The sequence below is a fragment of the Lissotriton helveticus genome, chromosome 10 (assembly GCF_964261635.1).
Source record: "Lissotriton helveticus chromosome 10, aLisHel1.1, whole genome shotgun sequence".
Taxonomy (NCBI): domain Eukaryota; kingdom Metazoa; phylum Chordata; class Amphibia; order Caudata; family Salamandridae; genus Lissotriton; species Lissotriton helveticus.
This window is the reverse complement of record NC_136071.1, coordinates 992,011,696-992,033,247: the sequence shown is the minus strand read 5'-3', so window position 1 is coordinate 992,033,247 and position 21,552 is coordinate 992,011,696. Positions and strand designations below refer to the sequence as shown.

The 21,552-nt window shown below is 42.5% G+C and overlaps 1 protein-coding gene across 3 annotated transcripts in view; it reads left to right on the top strand.

Moving 5' to 3' along the window:
* Positions 1-21,552, top strand: part of LOC144784709 (ATP-dependent translocase ABCB1-like) — a 916,046-nt gene that overhangs the window by 345,077 nt on the left and 549,417 nt on the right. For all 3 annotated transcript variants that reach the window (XM_078663661.1, XM_078663660.1, XM_078663662.1), the window contains one exon: positions 8,257-8,382. In XM_078663661.1, the coding sequence (XP_078519787.1) occupies positions 8,257-8,382 (126 nt within the window). The remainder of the gene's footprint in view (positions 1-8,256; positions 8,383-21,552) is intronic.

Sequence of the window (21,552 nt, the reverse complement as noted above, 5' to 3'; positions counted from 1 at the left end):
GCGCATTTAAAGATACTATAGCGGCAGTATGCACATGTTCGATTTTTAGAATACATGTAGAACGAGTGCTTGGTACCGTCTAATAACAAATGCATGTACTTTGAAATAATAGCAAGAGTCTATACTCGAACAGGTATTACATCGTTATACCAATGTCTAAGATAGTCGTGATGACACAGTAAAATTGATAAGCGCCTTTGACGTCATGGTAATGTAACAATGAAATTGCGCCTTAAAGTAAATAGCGCTTTTAATATCAGGGCACTGTAAAGAAATGATCTCATGACGCCTAAATACGACTTTGGGATTTATACATCACAATATACTAATATGAGTTAGTTGACGCTTAATATGAATGTGACTCTGAGTCTAGTATTGCACAACTCGCTTTGAATTATATGGTTTTTTTAATAATATGCTTCATAATTCACAACTGTGTCTCTATGTCATTGTACATTGCTGAAGTGTCTTTTCCCACTTATTCGCTACAAATGTGGTTGCACTATCTCCCTTTTCTCTTACTACAGGTACAATGTGACCTACTACCACAAAACGAATCAGGTTACAAATGTACCTTTTCCTTTTTTTCACTTAATCACTTTATGGTCCTGAGGAAAGCCGACTGACCAACAGGCAGATAAGGCTGATGACCACTTTTAACCTCACAAGATTAGTGCGCTAGAATTCCTAAATAATTCCATAGCGACACGCCTTAACCTTCTACCCGAATCCAGAAATATTAAAGTTGAACCTCTGGCTGTCCGGGTATTTTAGAACACCTTCATAGCACTATTTCACTTATTCACTATCACTACTGTTTTAACCAATGGTACAACCTCCTGGCGGAGGGTGCAAACAAAAACTGACCCAAGGATTACGCACGGACACGTGTTACAAGAAGCGGGGACACATCATATACCGCTACACGACTCTGAAAAAACACGTGTATGAGGGTCTTTTATTTGGGAGACACCTACCGATCCACCTGCAGATCTTGGTTATGCAGGACCAGTGATCCTTTCCACATTGATTTATAATTATTGAAAGGAGATTGAAAGGATCTCTACTCTCTCTCCCTCCACCAATTGATGATACGTATTTTTATATATAACCTTGTGTGGAGTTTCTTTTGTGGTGGGTCTTGGGTGTTGTTGCTGGGGGTGCGTGCGCAAACACTTAACTTACATAGCCTCCGGGATAAGCCTTACTGCTTGCGCCATGTTGCCTAGAGGGTGAGCAGGGGTTATCTTTGGCATGTAACTCCCTTGCCCTGACTAGAGTGGTGGTTTCTGCCTGGCTTTGGCGCAAGCCTTAGCCAACTGGAAACCCCATTTCTAACAGTTCCTTTGTCAGGAGGGTGGCATAAATCACTAAACATAGACAAACTCTCATGATAAAGAGGGTCAGATACCGGACTGATTGCATGGCATTGGGACAGATGCTAAAGAAGTGCTGCATGAAATTATGACGAAAACCCTGGATTTACACATGTGGAGTCCTGGAGCCAATTTAACACTGAAGTGAGCCATAATTAAACAAAAAGATAATCTCTAAATCATAGGTAATTGTTTGTGGAACTGGTATTTTGGTTAAGGCAGCACTACAGACGCTCTGAGATAAACTTATTTCAAAGCAAATGTCCTCACATGTGAACTTGATGGTTTCCTTTCTGACTAATAACTCCATCTCAGGAAGTTTTAAACATGGCCTCTAAGTATTGGATACAGATGGATCACAATTCACAGCATATAACAACTAGATAAAGAATTGAAAAAACTTAAATGTGGTGGCATGTTGATCTTGGTGGTCACCAACAAACCAAAGCTAGGTGAGGTGAGCATTTGTATTGGCATGCACCTTTCTTAATAAGACCAGTTTTCAAAAACATTTTCCTCCTAGCATCATTGATCCACTTACTAATTTAAATGGAGCCTGGTAGTTTTCGAAATGGGACCACAATACAGGTTGCCACTAATTGCTACTCATTGAAGCCTGTCGATATAAGGTGACATTTTCCACCAATGTTGTTGTGAGATGATCAAAGGCTGAGCTTTGGGGCGCATTCAGCTGTGAAGTCAGGAGGATCCCTGCAGACAATTACAGCAGTATTCAAATTCCTCAGATTAATCAATCCTGCAGAAGTTTGGCAATAGTCCTAAAATAGCAGTGTCCGCATTGTGGAAAGCACTTCAGAGGGTTGACAGAAACCATTGATACCCCTATTTCAAAGATTTGGACAACATCTGCTAACAAGAATACAAAATGGGGCACTGCTACAGCAAGTTTACAATTCTAATATTCAACTCATCTGGGAATAAAACAAGTGTGCCTTTTACCTGTCAAGACACTCCCGCACACCAACTGTGTCAGAAGCAAAGATGATCAAATGCAAAAACTAGCTTTAATGAAACTAGAATATCTAATAAATGCAAATGTGCAGGATTAATGTCCATAGCTGGAGAAGAACTTTCTAGAAGGGCCCAAATATGATCACTCTACTAAACAATTACATTTTTGTGCTTTTAAAGGTGCATCATGAAATGAACTTATCTCAATCAATCAGGATTTGTAGTGCGCAGTTAATCACCCAAGAGGGTATCCAGGCACTATGGACCTTCTGCGATCATTCAAAGAGCTGAGTCTTGAGTACATTCCTTTAGTACGTGAGAGAGGGGGTATTCAGAGGTGGAGGGGTAGGTAATTCCAGGACTTGGCAGCAAGGTAGGAGATGGAGTGTCCTCAGCTGTGACTTCGACTGATTCAGGGGTTGTGAGCGAGGAAGTTAGAGTGCAGGTGTCTGGAGAGTTGGCGGTTATTCAGGCAGTAATTGATGCATGCTGGTCCTTGGTCGTGGAGTGCCTTATAGACATGTATTAGCAACTTTAATTATCATCTTTTCTGAATGGGGAGCCAGTTAAGGACCCTTAGGTGGGGGGGTTATGTGGGTCAGTTTTGGGAGGCCGTGGATGACTCTGGAAGCAGAGGTTTGTATCGTCTGGAGTCTGTTCAGGAGTTTCGTGATGATTCCTGAGTACAGCGTGTTGCTGTGGTCGAGTTGGCTTGTGACTAGGGCACAGGTGACGTTTTCCTGCTGTCAACAGGGAGCCATTTGAAGACCTTTCAGAGCATGCAAAGGGTGTGGAAGAAAGGGGAGGCAACTGAGTTGAACTGGCATTTCATTCATGGTGAGTTTTCTGTCTAGGATGATTTCCCGGTTGCAGGTGTGTTCTTTTGGTGTGCGTGTAGGCCTGAGTTTGAAAGCCCACCAAGTGTCATTCCAGAGGGAGGTGTTGTTTCTAAAGATCAGCACTTTGGTCTTGTCAGAGTTGAGTTATAGGCAGTTGATCTTCATCCATTCAGCAACGTTCTTCATGCAGTTGTGGAAGTTTGTCCTGTCTGGGGTGGGGTCTTTTGAGATTGATAGGATATGATAGGTGTCATCTATGTAGAAAATGGTGTTGAGGCCCTGGGTTTTGATGAAGTGAGGTTGGCCAAGGGCATCATGTAAATGTTGAAAGGGTGGGGCTGAGGGATGAACCTTGTGAGATACCGCAGATGATGCTCTTGGGTTCCGACATGTAGGGTGGTATGCAGATACTCTGGGTTTGACCTGTGAGGAAGGGTGGGATCCATTTGAAGGCATCTGCCTGGATGCCAATATGGCAGAGTCTCTTTATGATGGTGTGGTGAGATATGGTATTGAAGGCTGCTGATAGTTAGAGGAAGATCAGGGCTGCTGTGCTTCCCCTGTTGAGAAGTGTTCTCATTGACCGGGTAGACATAGAAGATTGAATGTCACTCAAAGAGGATTGTATCATCATCTCCTTTTCCCTCATGAAAAGAATACTTCAACTGGTATATCAGAGGCACCAAACACTGGCATAGACTAGGACAGACTAATGAAACATGTGTGGTTCACTGGCTTACATTAGCTGATGGAGGGTCTTGTTGTGAGGCTATATTAAGGCCTTCAGGAGGACTTTGTATTTACACCGTAGCTCTCTCCTGTTTGCTGCCAGTTGTGGGTCAAGTATTGCTTTATATTTGGGGGTAGAGTTTTCCTGGCCTGAAGTTGGCAGCCTTTTAAGCAAGCTCCTTCGGCCACATGACAATCTGACATAATGATATGCCATTTTACTATCCCTTGCCACCTCGTTTGCCATCTGAATTCTTGCAGACTGTGGCAAAACGACTGTTGCCGGAATCCAGCCAGGTAGCTGTGACGTAGGGAAGGTAGCCGAGCTTCTTCTGCAGCCGCAAGGCCGGGGCCAGGAGCAGCCTGCGGAGCCTGTTGTCAGCTATGGGGCCTCTGCTATACCTTCCCTGAACCCCGCAGTGTTACCTAGAGGAGCCTGATCATGGACCGCATCTTCGGCACTGGAGCATACTAGACCACGCCCGTGGAGGAGATTGCTCTCGGCATCAGGGCTGGGAGACTGTGTTTGGCCAGTGAAAAATTCTGGGCCTTTCCGTCTCCTGGCTGGAATGTGAGGTGTTGATATAGGCCTTTCTTTGTGGAATCTGTTTAACTGTGCTGCTCCTACTGGGGAGCAGTGACTGACTACCAGCTGCCACATGTTAATGTTGGCTGTGTGGCCAGACCCAGGAGAAGGCCAAGTACCCTACCATGGGTGTTGCAGGAGCCGTATAGGGTCTGCAATACTCTTCTCAGGAGTCCAGACCCTCGTGCGGAGGTATCACTACACTGACAGGCTCCTCTTGGGGACCACACATTTGCTGGTGGGGATACTGGATTAACTTCTGAAGGTGAGCCTACTTTCAGCATTGGGACAGTGGAACTACGTGTCCTACTTGTGTACACCTCTGTATAGCTTTCAACAATTGTTCACAAGGAACTTATTCTTAAGAAAATCAAACTTGAACAAGTGTGTGATCTCACAAGGATTCAATCCTTAACATGAAAAATTAAACATAAGTTAACCAAAATAAATTTAGAAGACGTGTTTCATTCAATATTCACAAAATCAGAACAATCGGTAGCCCATAAGGATTAACTGGTTTCATTCACTTCGGCCAAAAATGAGTAACATATTTATTCATTTATAAACAAACCAACAGTTTTTTTTTGTTTTACAAAATAGAGATTTTTTTTTAGAAAACCAAGTGCGCACACCAAGTATATATACAGTACATTAATTTTTCATATATTTGTGACATATGTGACCCCAGTGAGTTGACCATAACCGACTTGTTATTTAAACAAGGTGATTTTATTTACAAAGGGTTATTTGAAATGGTAGGATGTCTTTAGATTCTAATTCGGTTTCCAGATCAAGGACCAGATTTGTTTTCTAGTGTTTAAATACGATGCTTGTTTATTGTCGATACAAAAGGGGGGTGATTTTTGCTGATGACATTTCGACCCAGTTGAGGATATTAGGGTCTCTTCAGGACAAGGGATTCCTGGGGATTTTAAGGGATATGTATATTAGTAAGAGAATTGTGTGGTGTGCGGGCCTACTAAGGAACTAAAAACACATAAGGTGCTCAAGTTAAAGTGTCCGGCGTAAGACCAATGTTCAAAGCATTGCTGAATGGTAAGGAAAGGACCTGTATATCGATTAATATCAAGGTGGGCAACCGAGAAGAGTCGGTCTTCTTGTGGCAACCTGTAATCTTTTACCTCCGGGATGGAACTGATACCTAAGTATTTAAGGGGATTGCTTTCAGTATTCGTACTCAAACTGGAGGAGTACAGTGGTAATTAGGGTGTTGATACACTTACCTAGGAGCCTGGCTTTAATAGTAACTCAATAGTAGTAGTTGCAGGGATCTAGATCTGCTCAGAGTGAGCGAGTCCAATGTGAAATAGAAAAATAGAGTCCAGAAGGTGAGGGTGCCTAATAAAGAACCCACTGCAGATTTGGCAGGATGAGGTCTGATGACTGGATAATCTGATATCATAATTAATCACAACAACATAATGGCAATTGTTAATTTGGTTGGGGTGTGGACTTACTCCATAATGAACTCAAGGTCTCCACTTACTTGGTCTGAGAACCCAAAGAGAATCCCTTTGGGGAAGTGCCAGAGAAAACAGTGCTCTGTGCGATCTATTCGGCTGAACTAAGCCATGGTTAATATAGTGGACGCAATGCCTCATTTGACCAGGAAAGAGTTAACCAATATCTGCACCTGAGCACGGGGTCAACCTTACTCCGCAGCAGCCATCTTAGAGGGGAGTGAAGACAAGGCCTTTCTCTGTGCGTTAGGATATTATTAATTACAAGTCCATTTTATTGACTCCCTAGTGGATCGGTGTAGGCGAATGCTTCTTGATCAATTTTGGCATTTAAACATGTACTAGAAAAATACTAAACAATAAATATTTACATAAACTTTCAACAGTAACGTGTGTGGTACTAAGGTGCAATTGTAATATCTGACGCAGAAGAATAAGAATATCCCTTATGGACTTTGTAATAGTGGTGATTGAAAGCACGATAATGCAAAAAGAAATCTGGGCTAACACACATATATCACTCAGTTTAATTAATAATGGTACCACTCTTGATTATCACGCATATGTTAATTTCTAGTTTAGACAATATATAGTAATTTAGGCAATTTAAATTTATGCTGGAAAATCACATTTCGCAGCATTCCTGAGAATCAAAGACGTGGTTGCTTACGAGCCTTATCTGGACCTTATCACCACTCCTCTGGATAGGGCTCTCTACTTCAAACTCAGAGTGGGCACCTTGCCTTTGGCCAACTTGGTGTCCAGGTGGAGATCTTCATCTTCCCAGTCCTCACCTTTTTGTGCCATGTGCTCGACACGTCCTGACTATTGTGCCCCAAGGAGGCGTTGGCTAACACCATTGTGCAGGCTCTTAGGCACACAACAGCATCTGGTGGCCCTTCGCATTTTACTGACTGACACATCCCCCCCCATTGTCTGCGGTGTTTCAAAGTTTTTAAAATGGGCTTGGGTGATCCGAGCTAAAAGGCTTTCTATTTCTGTTTAATTCTCTTTTTAACTATTTATTGTATTTTACCTGATTATTTTAGTAATCATAAATGTATGTTACCATAAGCCTTGAAAATGTATTTTTGTATGTATTGCTTTTAAGATATTTACGTATCGAAATAAAGCTTTTACAACAACAACAACATTTAACAGTAATTCTAAACATCTTTTTCAACAGTGGTTAAGTGAGATTCAATTTGGCTATCTACATTTAGTGGATAAGGATCTTCGGTATCAGCTGTATGATAGTTCAAAGCTAAATTACTTAAAGGCTATCCATATACAATATTGCAAAATGAAAATCATGTGTTCAAACTGAAATCATATTTATTAGTGGTTTGTATGGCCTACATCTTCTATAAGAGTGATAGACTAACCCTGAGTGTGTGCCAATCGCAGATCCCAGACAACAGCTATGTAATAGTTCAGATTGGGGTCATGGTGAGTTAAAACTTTTTAACCTATGCCATTCCTCAAGACTATTTAAACCGCTGTTGGATTGAGATAAACTTGTCGATCCATGTATATTCCAGTCTTTGTAAATTCTAGGAAATGTTGCCACTTCTTAGTGGTACTCTAGCTTTTTCAATGACTTGCCAACATAATTCGTCAGCTGTGTGTGTCTTTTCTTGATAATGCTGTACTAATGGGGTATTCTCTGTTAGACATCTTATCCTACTTCTATGTTGCTCAAGTTTAATTGTCTCAATTGTTGAAAGCTATATAGCTAATGTAAATGTAAATGTAATTTGCACTTGTATAGCGCCTATCACCCAGCGGTCTCTAAGCGCTGTACGAATACCGCTGTGGAACCCCTCCTGGCCTGTTCCTGTGAGGTGTCCACTCCTGGGCACCCCCAAGGTGAAGCCAGGCATCCTAGCATCGTTAGGGCCCGTGTGGAGATTAAGCAAGCTATTGCCCAGAGTTGCAGAGTGGAACCCATGATTAGAGTAGGCACCGAGGCGAGAATTATCGGGTCCAAGGACATTGAGCTCAAGACCCTCTATTAACTTTCGTTAATAGAGATAGGCAATGTTTATTCTGTCCGTGACTGATCTGCGAATAAGGGAATACATGAATAACTAATGACTAGAAATATTGAAAACAATCGTAATTTCTGCTCTAAGATTACCCAAACGACCACAAATATATTTCTTTACAGTTAGGCACTGTGCTGGTGAGGTTTAAATTTTTCTTTTGCCTTTCTACTGTTGACTGTTTTTATGAAATTTCAGTATGGACTAATATGTACATGTACTTTTCAGATTCTTAAAGGTTTAAACCTAATTGTAGAACCTGGGAAGACCATCGCGCTCGTTGGTTCCAGCGGCAGTGGAAAAAGTACCACCATTCAGCTTTTACAAAGATTTTATGATCCACTCCAAGGAGAGGTAGGCTTTTTGTATTTCAAGATTATCTAGTAAATCTGTTAAAGAAAATGTCACTCGTTCTGCGGTAGACTGAATGCACGAGGCTTTCGTGAGAACAAATCCGATAACATTTTGCAGCATTGATGGTAAACTAGAACAATATGCACAATGCAAAGACTTATGGTGTATATTGGCCGGATTGCTTAAAGGTAATCCTCATTACTCCCATTCTTCGCACCCGGCCAGGTACTTACTTCAATGAGTAATGTAATCGCATTATGCTGTCTATTACCTCCTCCTCATCTCACTCGTCCCATTCCTTGCTTTAATGAGTAATACCAAGCTGCTATACCTCATCAGCAAAAAATAAGACAAGCATACACAAGAATGCTTGTTAAAAATAATTAAATCGTTCATCATACAGCAGCCTCATATGAAACAAAACAAAAAAAGGCCACAGGGAAAATTAGGGATAATCATTCAGACATTAAGGCACCCCTTAAAACTGAAGTACCACGAACTAATTTAGACTGTTCTACTAAATCAAGTTTGTAATGAGAAATAGACGTGGACAGATTAGCCCTTGTGGCTTTATCACATACCTCAAATATTGAGACTTGAACATTCAGCCCAAGAAGCATCCGTTCCTATAGTGGAATGGGGTTTAATAGTAGAGGAAATCTACTTGTTACTGCCCTCATGAGCAATGTCAATGACAGTTTTGTAGCTTCTCTCCGTTCCTCGCAGGACAAAAATGAATGAGCAAACTATCCACAATTTTGTATTCTGCAAACCTTTTCAAACAAACTAATGCCACCCTCACTACATATTAGGAGTTGGAAAGCCATGCTTCAGTATTCATAGAAAGCTGCTGGGATGATAAAACTATTTCCTGTTCCCTATGGAAATTAGAGTTGACCTTTAGTAGGAATTTAGGGCCTTTAGATAAAATTATCCTGTCAGGAGCTGAAGCAATGGTTAGCGGCACAGACCTGGAGGAGCACCAGGAGGTAAAGAAAGCCCCATGATGGCTTTAGGCCTTATTTGTTGAACTCCTCCTGGAAGCGAGTAAAGATGCAGTTACCGCAAGGGAGATACCATTGATCAAACGTCCCTCCTTCTCAATCTCCCAAACGAGAGATGGATGTGGGTAAGAGTCTATACCGACAGACAATGATGACTCAGAGGAGAGGGAAACACTGGGATAGTCCACTCCTGCTCTATCAACAGCAGCGGAAGCAGTGGAAATGAAAGTCTCTGTGTCCAGTTTAGAAGGATTAATACATTGTCTACCATTTCCCTCTTCAACTTTGCAAGGATCTTGGGAACCAAAGAATCAGAGGGTAAGTACAAGGAAGGCTGTCTGACATGACTTGAAAACGCATCCACTTACTCTACCTCATGTTTGTGGAATCTTGGAAAACAAACGTGGGAATTGTATGATTGCATGTTTGTGTGATTTGCAAGAAGAGCTATATGAGGAAGTCCCCACCTGCAGCATATTTCCTGAAGACAGTCGGATTTAACACAAACTCCTGGGAGCAAGGGAATATTCTGCTTTGGTAACCTGCTTGCTGTTTTAGGGTTCTCTTGATATAAACTTCCCTCAACCTTAGAATACTTTGCTCACCCCACATAAAATTCTGCCGAGTCAGATGATTCAGAAAGGGTGAACAAGTCCCTTCTGATTGCTTAGATAGGATATGACTACCCGTATGAGCACCAACCTGCCCAGAAGAAAATCGAAGTATGTCTGAGTTGTGTTCTAGATCACCATAAGCTCACTCCAGTTGGACAACCTCTTTCTCTCCATTGCACCCCATAACCCCTGAGTGCAAAGTTCGTCTAGCACTGCACTCCACCCTATGGCACTGGCATTGGTTTTTAATAACAATGGGTTTGAGATAGGCAAACATGGCTCCTTGGTTTAAGGTATGCTGGATTCATCCACCAGCCAATCAAATTTCGAAATTCAGCACTCCAACAGTCCTGATGTGGCACTTAATAAGATGGGAGATGACAGACAAAGTACCCTAAGTGTAGATGTGACCATGAGACTATACTTAAAATCACCACCTATAGAAAGCAAAACAGAAAGGAAAAAAAACCTCAACTCAGTTAGGTAAAAAAAAACTGACAAAGTGAACACTATGGTTTTCCAAAACAACAGAGAATTTGTCATGTCCCCAGGACCTGTAACCACAGTTTTGCTTGAGCCTCTGATCTAAATAAAAAATCTGACCGGTTATTCTGGATTTTTTCTCTTCTTGGCCCTAACAAGAAAACAGTGCAGTTGGCATGGCATTAGACCAGATTTAGCCCCACTCGATGTGAAATCTGAAACTCTTAAAATTTTGTATCAGCATTTTAGTAACTTTTAGAGTCTGGTTCTTGGTCACGGCCCGGATTAACAGATCATTCAGTAAAGGTATATCATAATTCCATGATAGTGTAGTAAACTCAAAACTGGAGCAACAACGTTACTTCTGTAAATTCCCCAGGGAAGGTCCTCAGGCCAACAGTAGGACCTGGAACTGACTTTGTTGCCTGCACATACCCACCATAGATATTTATGGTGAGATGGAGCTATAGCAACATGCAGGTATGCATCCTGGAGATCTACTTTCATTAGACAATTCCCCATCCTAATAATAGAATCACCTGCTGCAAATATTTCATTTTGAAACATACTCTGGTAATAAATTTGTTAAGAAACCGGAAGACGATGATCATCCATTATTTCAACAAGGGTTTCTTCACCAGAAATGCACATGAATAACATCTCTTCCCCTTCACCAGAGTGTGAACTGGAATGATGTATCTCTTCCTGAGTAAGCCAGCAATCGTGTCACACAGAGACTACCTCCTCTGCAAATCCAGTTGCCAAGGTGTGCTTACAAACTAGGGATTTTTTTAACTGAGGAGAAAACTTAATGGAATACCCCTCTGAAATAAACTGAAGAACCCAGTTGTCCAAGAGGGGGGATCTCTACCTTTGCTGACAATGACAAAGCCATCAACTGGGATCTCACATCTCTGGCTAGTCAGGAGCTCTGTTTCTGTCCACCTTTTCCTACCAATTGATGTGAAGAAGAGTTAGAATGAGTTCCTCCAGGCTGAACTGTTATGGAAGAAGTTAAATTTCCTTTTCTTATAGTGATTGCACCTCTTTCCTCCAGCCTAAGAGGATTTCCCCTTGGAGTGAAAAGGCTAAGTGTGCTTTTGAGTCTTAAACAATTTTTTAAGCACTTCCTCTAATCCTTCCCAAGCAATATACCACCTGAATAGGGCATTCTTATTAGGCAAGCCTTCAGAGCAGTATTAGCCTTCCAATTCCAGAGGGAAAGCTGACCTCCTGCCTCTACCCCCGCAGAAGTCTTGGCTGAAGCCTTTGAGCTATTAAGCATCAATGCCCACATGCATCAAGCTGTTTTGCATTCGCAAACGGTGCGAATCGCAAAATTCGGCCGTTTGCGAATGCAAAAACCTTTTTTTGGGATGCATCATTTTTTTTTCATTTTTTGCAATTTAAGAACTCGCAATTTTGTGCGATTTCTTAAATTGCGATAGCATTTAAGAAATCGCAAATTTTGCGATTTCTAAAATGCCAAGCATGATTTAGGGGAAAATTACCATGAAGTAAACCTTCATGGTAATTTGCGAAAAGTTTCAAAAATGCACAAAAGTGCATTTTTGAAACGTAACTTTCACACACACACATGCCCTTGGGACATGTGTGTGGGTAAAATGTACTTACGTGACATTTCAGGGGTGCAGAGGGGGGTCCTTTGGACCCCCCCTGCACCCTTGAAATTGCATTCTCATTTTGCGATTCCTTAATTGCGAATTCGCAAAATGAGAATGCCTTCCCATTGATTCCTATGGGCCTCTAGGCCCATAGGAATCAATGTACATCGATTCCTTAATTGCGATTCACAATTAAGAAATCACAAATAAGGAAAATTAAGAACTCACAAAAACTTTTGCGATTTCTTGATGCATAGGAATGTGCGATTCCTAAATTGCGATTCCTTAATTTTGGCAATTTAGGAATCGCAAATTCCTACATTGATGCATGTGGCCGCAAGTCTGATAAATACTTGGCCTGGATTTTCATCCTTCACAATGGCTGTGAAAATATATCCTATGTAGTAAAGGTGAAAGATTGAAAGTCCTTCACTTGAGTTTTAGAAATGGTAAAATGTCAAAAACTATTTATTTCGGCCACCAGGGATATTAAAGAAGAATTCATCACAACATGCATGGTGAACCAGTTAAAATAACTTATCCATTTCCCTAAAATCATATAAGAAATATATGTTTATACAGTTATGAACGAAATGTATAAATATGACATATCGTTAAAAAGGGAGTATTAAAAGCAATGACCTAGATAGGGCACATATATGACAACCTGAGAGTTAAATTGTTGGACAGTTCATCAACCTAGGGCTTTCTTGTGTACCTAGGGTTTCCTGATGATTTGGTATGCCTAGTGATCTACATATTGATGCCAGTCATTTATGCCGGCTGGATGAATAGCCTGGGCAAGCAAACAATATGTGTGAAATACTTTCCTTTGAATGGTCACACAAATAGCAAGTGCTACCTCCTTTACCATTCCAACCTGCTGTGAAATACCTTAGGGGTAGGGTACCTCTGCAAAACTGGAAATAAAGTTTCCTATGGAATGGGACTCTTACTACATCCCAGAATAGTTCCAGCCCCCACCGAATCTTCATGTCCATGTAGTCGCTTGTCAGCTTAACAGTGGCTGACTTCTGAAAAACCTTGTCATCCACAAGCGCCCAGTATTTCATTTTGAACTTGTCTTTAGATGGGAAAACAGATTTATTAGGTTGGTTCCACAAATCATTAAAGCCTAATGAATACAAGACTGGCTTCCTGTTTGAAAGCCATGGGATTTAGTTAAATTAGCCAACCTGGTATTCCTTAGGCTATCAGTATATTGTGCAAGCTCAGGAGTGGTCCACAAACTCCTCCAGTAAAACAGTGGCCATAAAGAAATGTTATATGTGGCCCTTGTAATATCTAGGTCACTAAGCAATGGGTATAACAGAGTACTAGGTGGGAGGGAAGTCAAATTCCTGAGAAACTTGTTCTCAGACTTAGTGAAGTCATCATGTTTGGCAAATTCCCACAGCTCAGCCCCAGACAGGGTTTAAGCCCAGGCCCATGGCATCGTTAGACCCGGGGTCTCTGGTTGGCTGAGGTATGTACATTAGGCCAAATAGGGGCCTGCGGTTCAATGTCAGGGAAAGGGAGGTCACCTTCTGAGATAGCCCCGCTCACCCTCTTGGTAGCTTGGCACTAGCAGCCAGGCTTATCTTCAAGGCAAATGTGTAAAGTATTTACGTTCATGCTCACAGCAGCCCAATGATGACACCACAAAAAGACTCCACACGAATTTTATAAAAACAAGTATAAACTTTATGTAAAAAGATATACCGATAAGACCACACAATATTCCTCCAACATATGAATATGTGTACTATCTCTCCTGGCCGGTTGTTATGCCATCCAGCCCTTGTAAATTCTGGCGGTATTAACCCGTTACCTGCGCTGAACGTTCCGCGCTAGTGCGGAACGTTCTATTGTGCGGCAGGGCCGCAACGTTCAACGGATGTGGGCCGCACTACAGAGGTAGTGCACGCGACGTCCCATGGACGTCGCCAGCAGCAATGGGGTTAATGAGCACTTCTAAACATTCTCCTGTAATCTTAATATCATGTCATACAGTTCGTAATACTAGAATCAGGCACTTTTTCAATGTAAAAATAATGTAAGGTGTAATGCAGCAATCAGACACTCTGCAATGTAAAAATAATGCATAATGCAACAATCAAGCAACTTGCACGGTAAAAATAATGCAATGCGTAATACATCCACAATATACGTCATTATGCTGAAATAAGGCAAGGCGTAATACACAAATCAGGTAATTCATTATGCAGGAATAACGCAATGCCTAATACGCTGATCAGGTAGTTCGTTATGCAGAAACAATGCAAAGTGGCATATGACAATCAGGTAGTTCATTATGCAGAAATAATGCCATGTGTCATACACTAATCAGGTAGTTTGTTATGCCGGAATAATGCAATGCGTAATACTCTAATCAGATACTCCATTATGCAGAAATGACGCAAGGTGTAACATGACAGTCAGGTACCCCGTTATACAGAAATGGAATAATGCGAAATACACTCAGGCACCGATCACTGTGCCTCAGGTGTTCTCTCCGCCACTCCTTCTGACTTGCAGTCAGCCTCTCAACAGATGCCTCAAACACGGGTACGGTGTAATCAAAAAGTGCAGCTCTGCACTCTGGCCCCTGTGCTGTCACTCCCCTGGCAATACTGGGCATGATATGAGCCGAAGCAGAGGCTTGTGTTGCCGGAATGAGAGAGATGCCGAGAGTGCCCTCCGAGCCCGCACCCCAGCCCAGGAGTCGACACACGTTACCTGGGGAGTGCGAACTCACTTTCCTCTCCTCGTCCAGGGGCTAGGCCTCCAATGCAATCCTTGTGAATTGGCAACTGCGGGCTCGGGCCGGCGGCTCAGCTCCTCCGAGGCTGTCGGCCCGGGCCGCTACGGTTATGAAGATCTCAGGCTGCCACAGGGCACATGCAGACAGCATCGCTGAGACTTCCTTAAGCTTCGGGGTGCAGGATCACCAGGCACTCCATCCGAAGGTCTAAGGCTGCACGAAGATCACACAAACAGTTCCGCTGAGACTCACTTAAACACCGGTGCACACGACAAAAAGGGCAAATCCTCATGAAAGTCTCACGGTGCACCAAGCACTCGCACACAGCGTTGATGAGACTCTCTTGGATTCCGGTGCACGCAATAACAAGGCAAATCCTCACGAAAGTCTCACGGTGCCCAAAGCAGGGGCACCCAGCAATGATGAGACTCACTTGGATTTGGGTGCACATGATAACTGGACAATCCTCACAAAGCGGTGCAGGCTGCAAAAAGCACACGCACACCACGTCCCTGATCCTTGCTTGGACTCCAGGTGCCACGATCACAGGGCAAACCTTACGATGGTCTCAGGCTGCAACAAATATGCCCACACAGCACAGCTGAGACTCTCCTGGAAACTTTTGTGTTCCTGTTTTTCCGCAACTGGGAGCCAGCTCACCTTCAGGCCCATGGGGATAGGTTACTTCAGAATACAGCACAGCAAAGTCATTTCAAGCAGGGGGACGCAGCACACAGCAAAGTCCCTTTAGCCTTTCCTTGGTTAAAACATCACACTGCAGGCTAGCCCCAGAACACACAGCAAGGGTCAGTCCTTTCCTTCAGTGTCTTCAGTTGTTTTTTCCTTGGCTAAGGTTCCTCTTGACCATGAAGTAGCTCCAGTCTTGTTCAGTCTTGATCACGCCATTCTCCAAAGTTCAGTGGCCTCAGCTCTCATAGTTATACTCCTCAATGTCTTTAAAGTATTTGTTTTTCAGGGGGCACTGACCCCTGTTCAAACCAGTTCTGGGTACCTCCCTGCCAGTGACACCTTCTTCCTTTGATTAGTGGGGGTCTGGATTCTCAATCACTCAGCAGGAGATGGGACAATTATTTTATAGCAGCCACCCAGGCCTCTTCATCTCTAGGGGCTACTCCTCCCCCTACACTCCAAATGAAGGTCAGCCTGTTGCTGTCTCACTTTCTCCCCTGGGTCAAGACATTCCCCAGAACCTTTCGCCTTCAAATCCAGGCAGTTAATCCACAGCCAGGCAGAGACACACAGAAATATTTAGAGCACAAAAACCCCAGCCACTCCTAAAAGAGTGGCTTATTAACACACAATGCAAAAACCACCTTCAGAGAAAGATGTGTTATTACATTGTGAGTTCAGGCATACTAAACTTCACCTTTCCATCTCAAGCCTTTGGGAGGATAGGCTGGAAAACATATTACACAGCCTTCCCATTCTATCCTATGGGCAAGATGGCCTTTCAACAGTGAAAAACGAAATGGAGATTATTTCACTGTCAGGACTTGGTATACACCTTGGTACATGTCCTACCTTTCACATACACTGCACCCTGCCAAAGGGGTACCCTGGAACTTCCATAGGGGTGCCTGATGTGCATAGAAAGGGAAGGGTAAAGTCTCGCCAGAACAACATGGACATTTAACAAACTGTGCGCAGGCCCTGCAATGGCAGGCCTGTGTTCCCTTTTCAAGGCTACTTGGGTGGGTGGCACAATTAGTGCTGCAGGCCAACTAGTAGCATTTGCATTACCAGCCCTGGCACACATAGTGCACTTTACTAATAAGGCAAACATACCAATCATGGACAACCAATCCCCATTACACTTTATACAGGGAGCACTTGCACTTTGACACTGTTTAGCAGTGACAAAGTGTCCAAAACCTATAAGTTGGCAACAGAAAATCTATCACAGCACCAAAAATAGAGGAGATAGAGGCAAAAACTCAGGAGTAATCACGCCGAGAAATGCCAGGTCTAACAGTCATCATACATTTTAGGTGCAGGAGTAATGTGTTTAGAATAAGATGTTGAAAACTCCTTAAGTATTATGCCAGAGATCTGCTTTAGCATAGTTATGGCCTTACTAGATATGTGAAGGAGTCAACTTGTTCAGGAGAGGTTTCTCCCAGGATTAGTTTGCTATTAAAACATGTATGCTGCCTAAAGGACATCGCCTTAGTCTTTGAAATTTTAATTTCCAAGACCCGATCCTCACAGATTTATGTAAAATGATCCAAAAGGTTTTGGAGGCCCGACGGGTTCTTGGAAACCAACAGGGTATCATCAGCCAATAAAAGAATTGGAGTTTTAAAACCTGCAAATGATGGAGCGTCTGCCTTGAGTTGAGCCAAGGTGGAAGCTATGTCATTAATAAAAAGTGAAAACAGGGTAGGTCCTCCACACATCGGTCGAACATCTTTGCAGAACGGTACTCTTTCTGTCAACTGTGTCTGGTCTACTCCCCATCTTATAGGTGCATAATTTCCTTCATGTAGGCAGATTAAGAGAGATCATCGTAGGCGGAATGTGCAAGTTGGCCAAATGACTCCATAGTTTCTGTCTAGAAATCATATCAAAGGCCAATTTTAGGTCGACAAAGGTGACATTCAAGCTGCCACCACGGATCATTGCAGTTCTACAGTATATTGACAGGCTTAGGATGATATACTCATCTATCCAATATTGTACCTTATTAAGTAGCCACCAACCAAAGATTTTCTTAATATAATCTATAAGGCTTATTGGCCTATAGATAGATGGTAGGGAAGGGTTGCCTTTTTTAAATACGGGTAGGACTATAGCATCTTTCCATAAATCAGGAATGGTGGCCCCAGCTTCAATTGCATTTGCCAAGCCTGGAATGTGCTGGAACCAAGGCTCTATGTTATTTAAAAATATATTGACCGGTATGCCATTCAGGCCAGCTGCACACCTGCATGAAAAAGAATTCAGGGTCTGACTGATATCCGCAGTTTCAAACATCAGCTTGTTGCTAGATGTTATCTGGATTGGAATAGAAACTGTGGAAGTTGCGGAATCCATAGAATCAACAGCATATAAACTGCCAAAATATTTTACCCAATCAGAGCCAGCCATATTATTATCCAAGTACTGTGTAGCTCTGGCATGATCCTGAGCCACTAGGGCACAGAACTTTGACGAATCGCCAATGGAACTTGAGTCCAACAGGGCCCTCCACCTTTGTTCATCCCATTCTTTATTTGTGTGCATGATAGCCGTTTTGTATGTTTTCCTTAAGATGGATATCTGACGCAAATCTTCTATTCCTACTGCCTTGACTAATAAACGACTTATGACATGACATTCATTGTTATACCAAGAGTACTGCCTTTTCCTTTACAGTTTCCTAAGTGATGCATTAGGGATTATAAATAAGAAATAAACTTGTTTTAAAAAAGCCTTTTGGATCGAGGCCAATGGGGCATGAGCACTATCATGAGCTTTTTCAATCAGCATGAGAACTGCATAAAGGTCATTTTGTATTGCGGCCAGAATTTGAGGGGAAGTAGCAATCTGGGTCCATTACAGATGGCGTTCACCACCAGTGAGGACGACCTCTCTAGTGTTGGTAGTTAGAACATGAACTGGGTTAATAGTTTCACAGAAAGACATGAAAATTGCAGCTAGAGAATTGTGATCATTATCTATTCTTTCTGTGGCGACCATGTTGATGATAATTGGCCACAACCTCGGATCAACAAAAATATTATCTATTCGACTAGTGTCCAATGGGATTATACTTGTGGGCACCTTGAATATCAGATTTAGCACAACCATTAAGTGCTCACAAGCCATGCTAAATACTTAGAGCCTTTCAGTAAATGACAAAGTGAGCCTAGATGCAAATAGGGGGAATTCCGGGGAGTGGAACAGCCCAGGAATGTAAATAGCATAATTCTCTGACCTCAGAGCTAAACCGAGGCACATTCAAGACTTCTTTAGTGTATCTTCAGCCTTCTTCTCAGTGTTATCTAATAAAGTAAAGATCTCCGAAAGAAGGTAAGGCTTCTCAGTGAGACTTTCTAAAAAAAGGATCAATGGGTTAATATTTGTGAAATTTCAATGTCTCCTTTCATTATAGGGGTCTACCCATGGACTGTGGCACCCTATCAGGGTTTCTCCACTCCATTTTTGAGACATTAATGACAGCAGGAATATTTGAGAGTGTGGGAAGGAGTGGCCTGTTAAATTGGAAAAAGCAGTCAGAACTGGTACTAGGCAGCTCCTCTTCCATGGTTAACTGGGGATTGAAGGATAAATAGGAAATTATTGGTTTAAGATCTTTCTTTCTTTGTATTCATCTCTAGCATAAGAGAACCCAATTGTCTCCTCCTCATATTTCTGAGATGGCTGAGATGAAGGAGAGGATATGGACAACTTAGATGTCCCAGAAAATGGTGGTGAACTGGGAGGATTAGAAATTCTGCCTCTTTGCTTGTTTTTGTGTTTTTTTTGACCTCATTAGCCACATATTCGTTCGAAGGGCGCTCTAGCCACGAGACCCAATCTCCTCTGTGACTCTGAGGGGCTGATGTATGTTCGCCCTGTCTGTACCAGAGGGCTGATAGGGTATCTCATGAAAAGAAAGAGCCCTGCACGAGTACTCTCCAATCGAGCCTTTTGTAGGCAGCAAGTCCGTCAACTGTACGGCGTGGGGTGCCTCCCATCGGACAAGGAGATCTTGGCCTAATCATTGGACCCGGGCAAAAAAAAAAAAAAACCCGGGTCAACTAACTGGACCGTCTCCACTCAATCAAGAAATCCCAAAATCTCACAGAGCGGGGGCTGCATATTCTGGCTAGGTCTACCTTCGATGTTGTATATAGTGAAGATAACCATTCTGCATGTGTTGGAGAATTCATGCTAACCCAGTTCTTACAGATTTCCCTTCTGGCCAATAAGATAGCAAAAAATAGAAACTCTCGTTCTAATCCCTTGATGTTTTGATCTAGGCCAAAGATGATTAAAGACCATGACAGGGTGATGTGGATTTTGAGGATTGATTTGAGTGTTACTTTAATTTCATTCCAATAGGCGGTAATACCCGGACACTCCCAAAACATGTGTAGGTCTGAGGCTGCAGGGAGAGAGCATTTGCTACAACATTTCCCAGGTTGGAATTTTGCTAGTTTTTTAGGGGAGTAGTATGCCCGGTGTAGTGTAAAAAAATGGTTTCTCCGTAGCCATGCTGGTTTTATGATTTTGTACAGGAGGGTGAAAGAGTCTATCCATATATCCTCTACTTGGAGATCTCCCTCACCTCTCCACAATTTGGCTGGAAGATTGAGCTCGCGCTCTCCATCTTCAATGATATTCCAATAATAAAGTGCGACTTCCTTTTTTACGGCAGGTTTCTCCACTAGGTTGTTTTCTAGTGAACTCTGTTGGCCCAGTATCGTTTTTTTTTTGTTTGAGCTCGAAGCCAGCTGGCTAACTGTGTATATACTATCCAGGAAAGTGAAGTTGTTACTCTGGTTTTAAATAAGTCCCAGTCTATTAGGGATCCTTCTTCCACTAGCTCGCCCCATCGTGTTAGACCAGCATCCATAAGTACCTTTTTTAGCGTCTTAGAGTGTTGGAATGGGAGCCCAGGTAATTCCCAAATCGGTGCATGGTTAGAGAGGTATCCTACCCCGATTTTAGACTTAATTTGAGTCCACTCCTTGATGGGGCCTAATAGTTACTTTAGCCTGATTTTCTTGAAGAATTTTTGGTGGCCGAACTTGAATAGGAAGCCGTTCAGCGGAAGATCGGAACCTGTTAGCATTGCCTTAAACATGTTGCCATTTGCATTGTCCAAAGGAATCTTTAGTAGCATCCTGGAGTGGGTCAGATGGAACGCCCAAGCATAATATTCCAGGTCTGGCAAGGCAAGCCCCCCTTTTTCCCTTCTTCTTCTCAATTTCTTCCATGCAAGTCTGCTTGACTTGAAACCCCATATAAATGAATTGATGTCTTGTTGACATTTTGCAAGTTGTTTAGTCTCAAAAGTTAGTGGGATGGTGTTGAAAACAAAAGTATACTATGGGAGGATGCTCATTTTAACTAAACTGGTTCTCCCAAAGATGGTGAGTGGGAGAAAAGACCAGGATTTCATCAAAGCTTTGGTCTCGCGGGAAATTCTATCTAAGTTGTTTTGGGCCAGCAGGTTTAAGTCTTTGGTGACTGTTATGCCTAAGTATCTTATTGAGGCTTTTACTTGGAGATGGAGATTTGTGATGTTCCAGGCCATAATTTTGGTCTTCCCGGCATTTATTTCATATCCGGAGAATTTCCCAAATTCCTCCGCCTTCTTTATGATCGTTGGGAATGCCAAGGCCGGGACCGTTGTATAGATGAGAATATCATCGGCATAAAGCCCGACTTTCTTCTCCCACCCCGCAAAGGAGAAGTGTGGGATGTTGATATCCTCCCTTACAGCTTGGGCAAATGGTTCTACGTACAGATTGAAAAGGAGGGGAGAGAGGGGGCACCCCTGCCTTGTCCCTCTGCTGATCTTGAAAGGGTTTGTTCGTGAGCCATTAACTAATAGGCAAGCACTGGGATTGTTATATAATAGGCCTATCACTCTGCAAAATTTGGGACCAAGTTGAAATTTCTCCATTGCTATTTTAAGGTATGACCAGTTGACCCTATCAAAAGCTTTT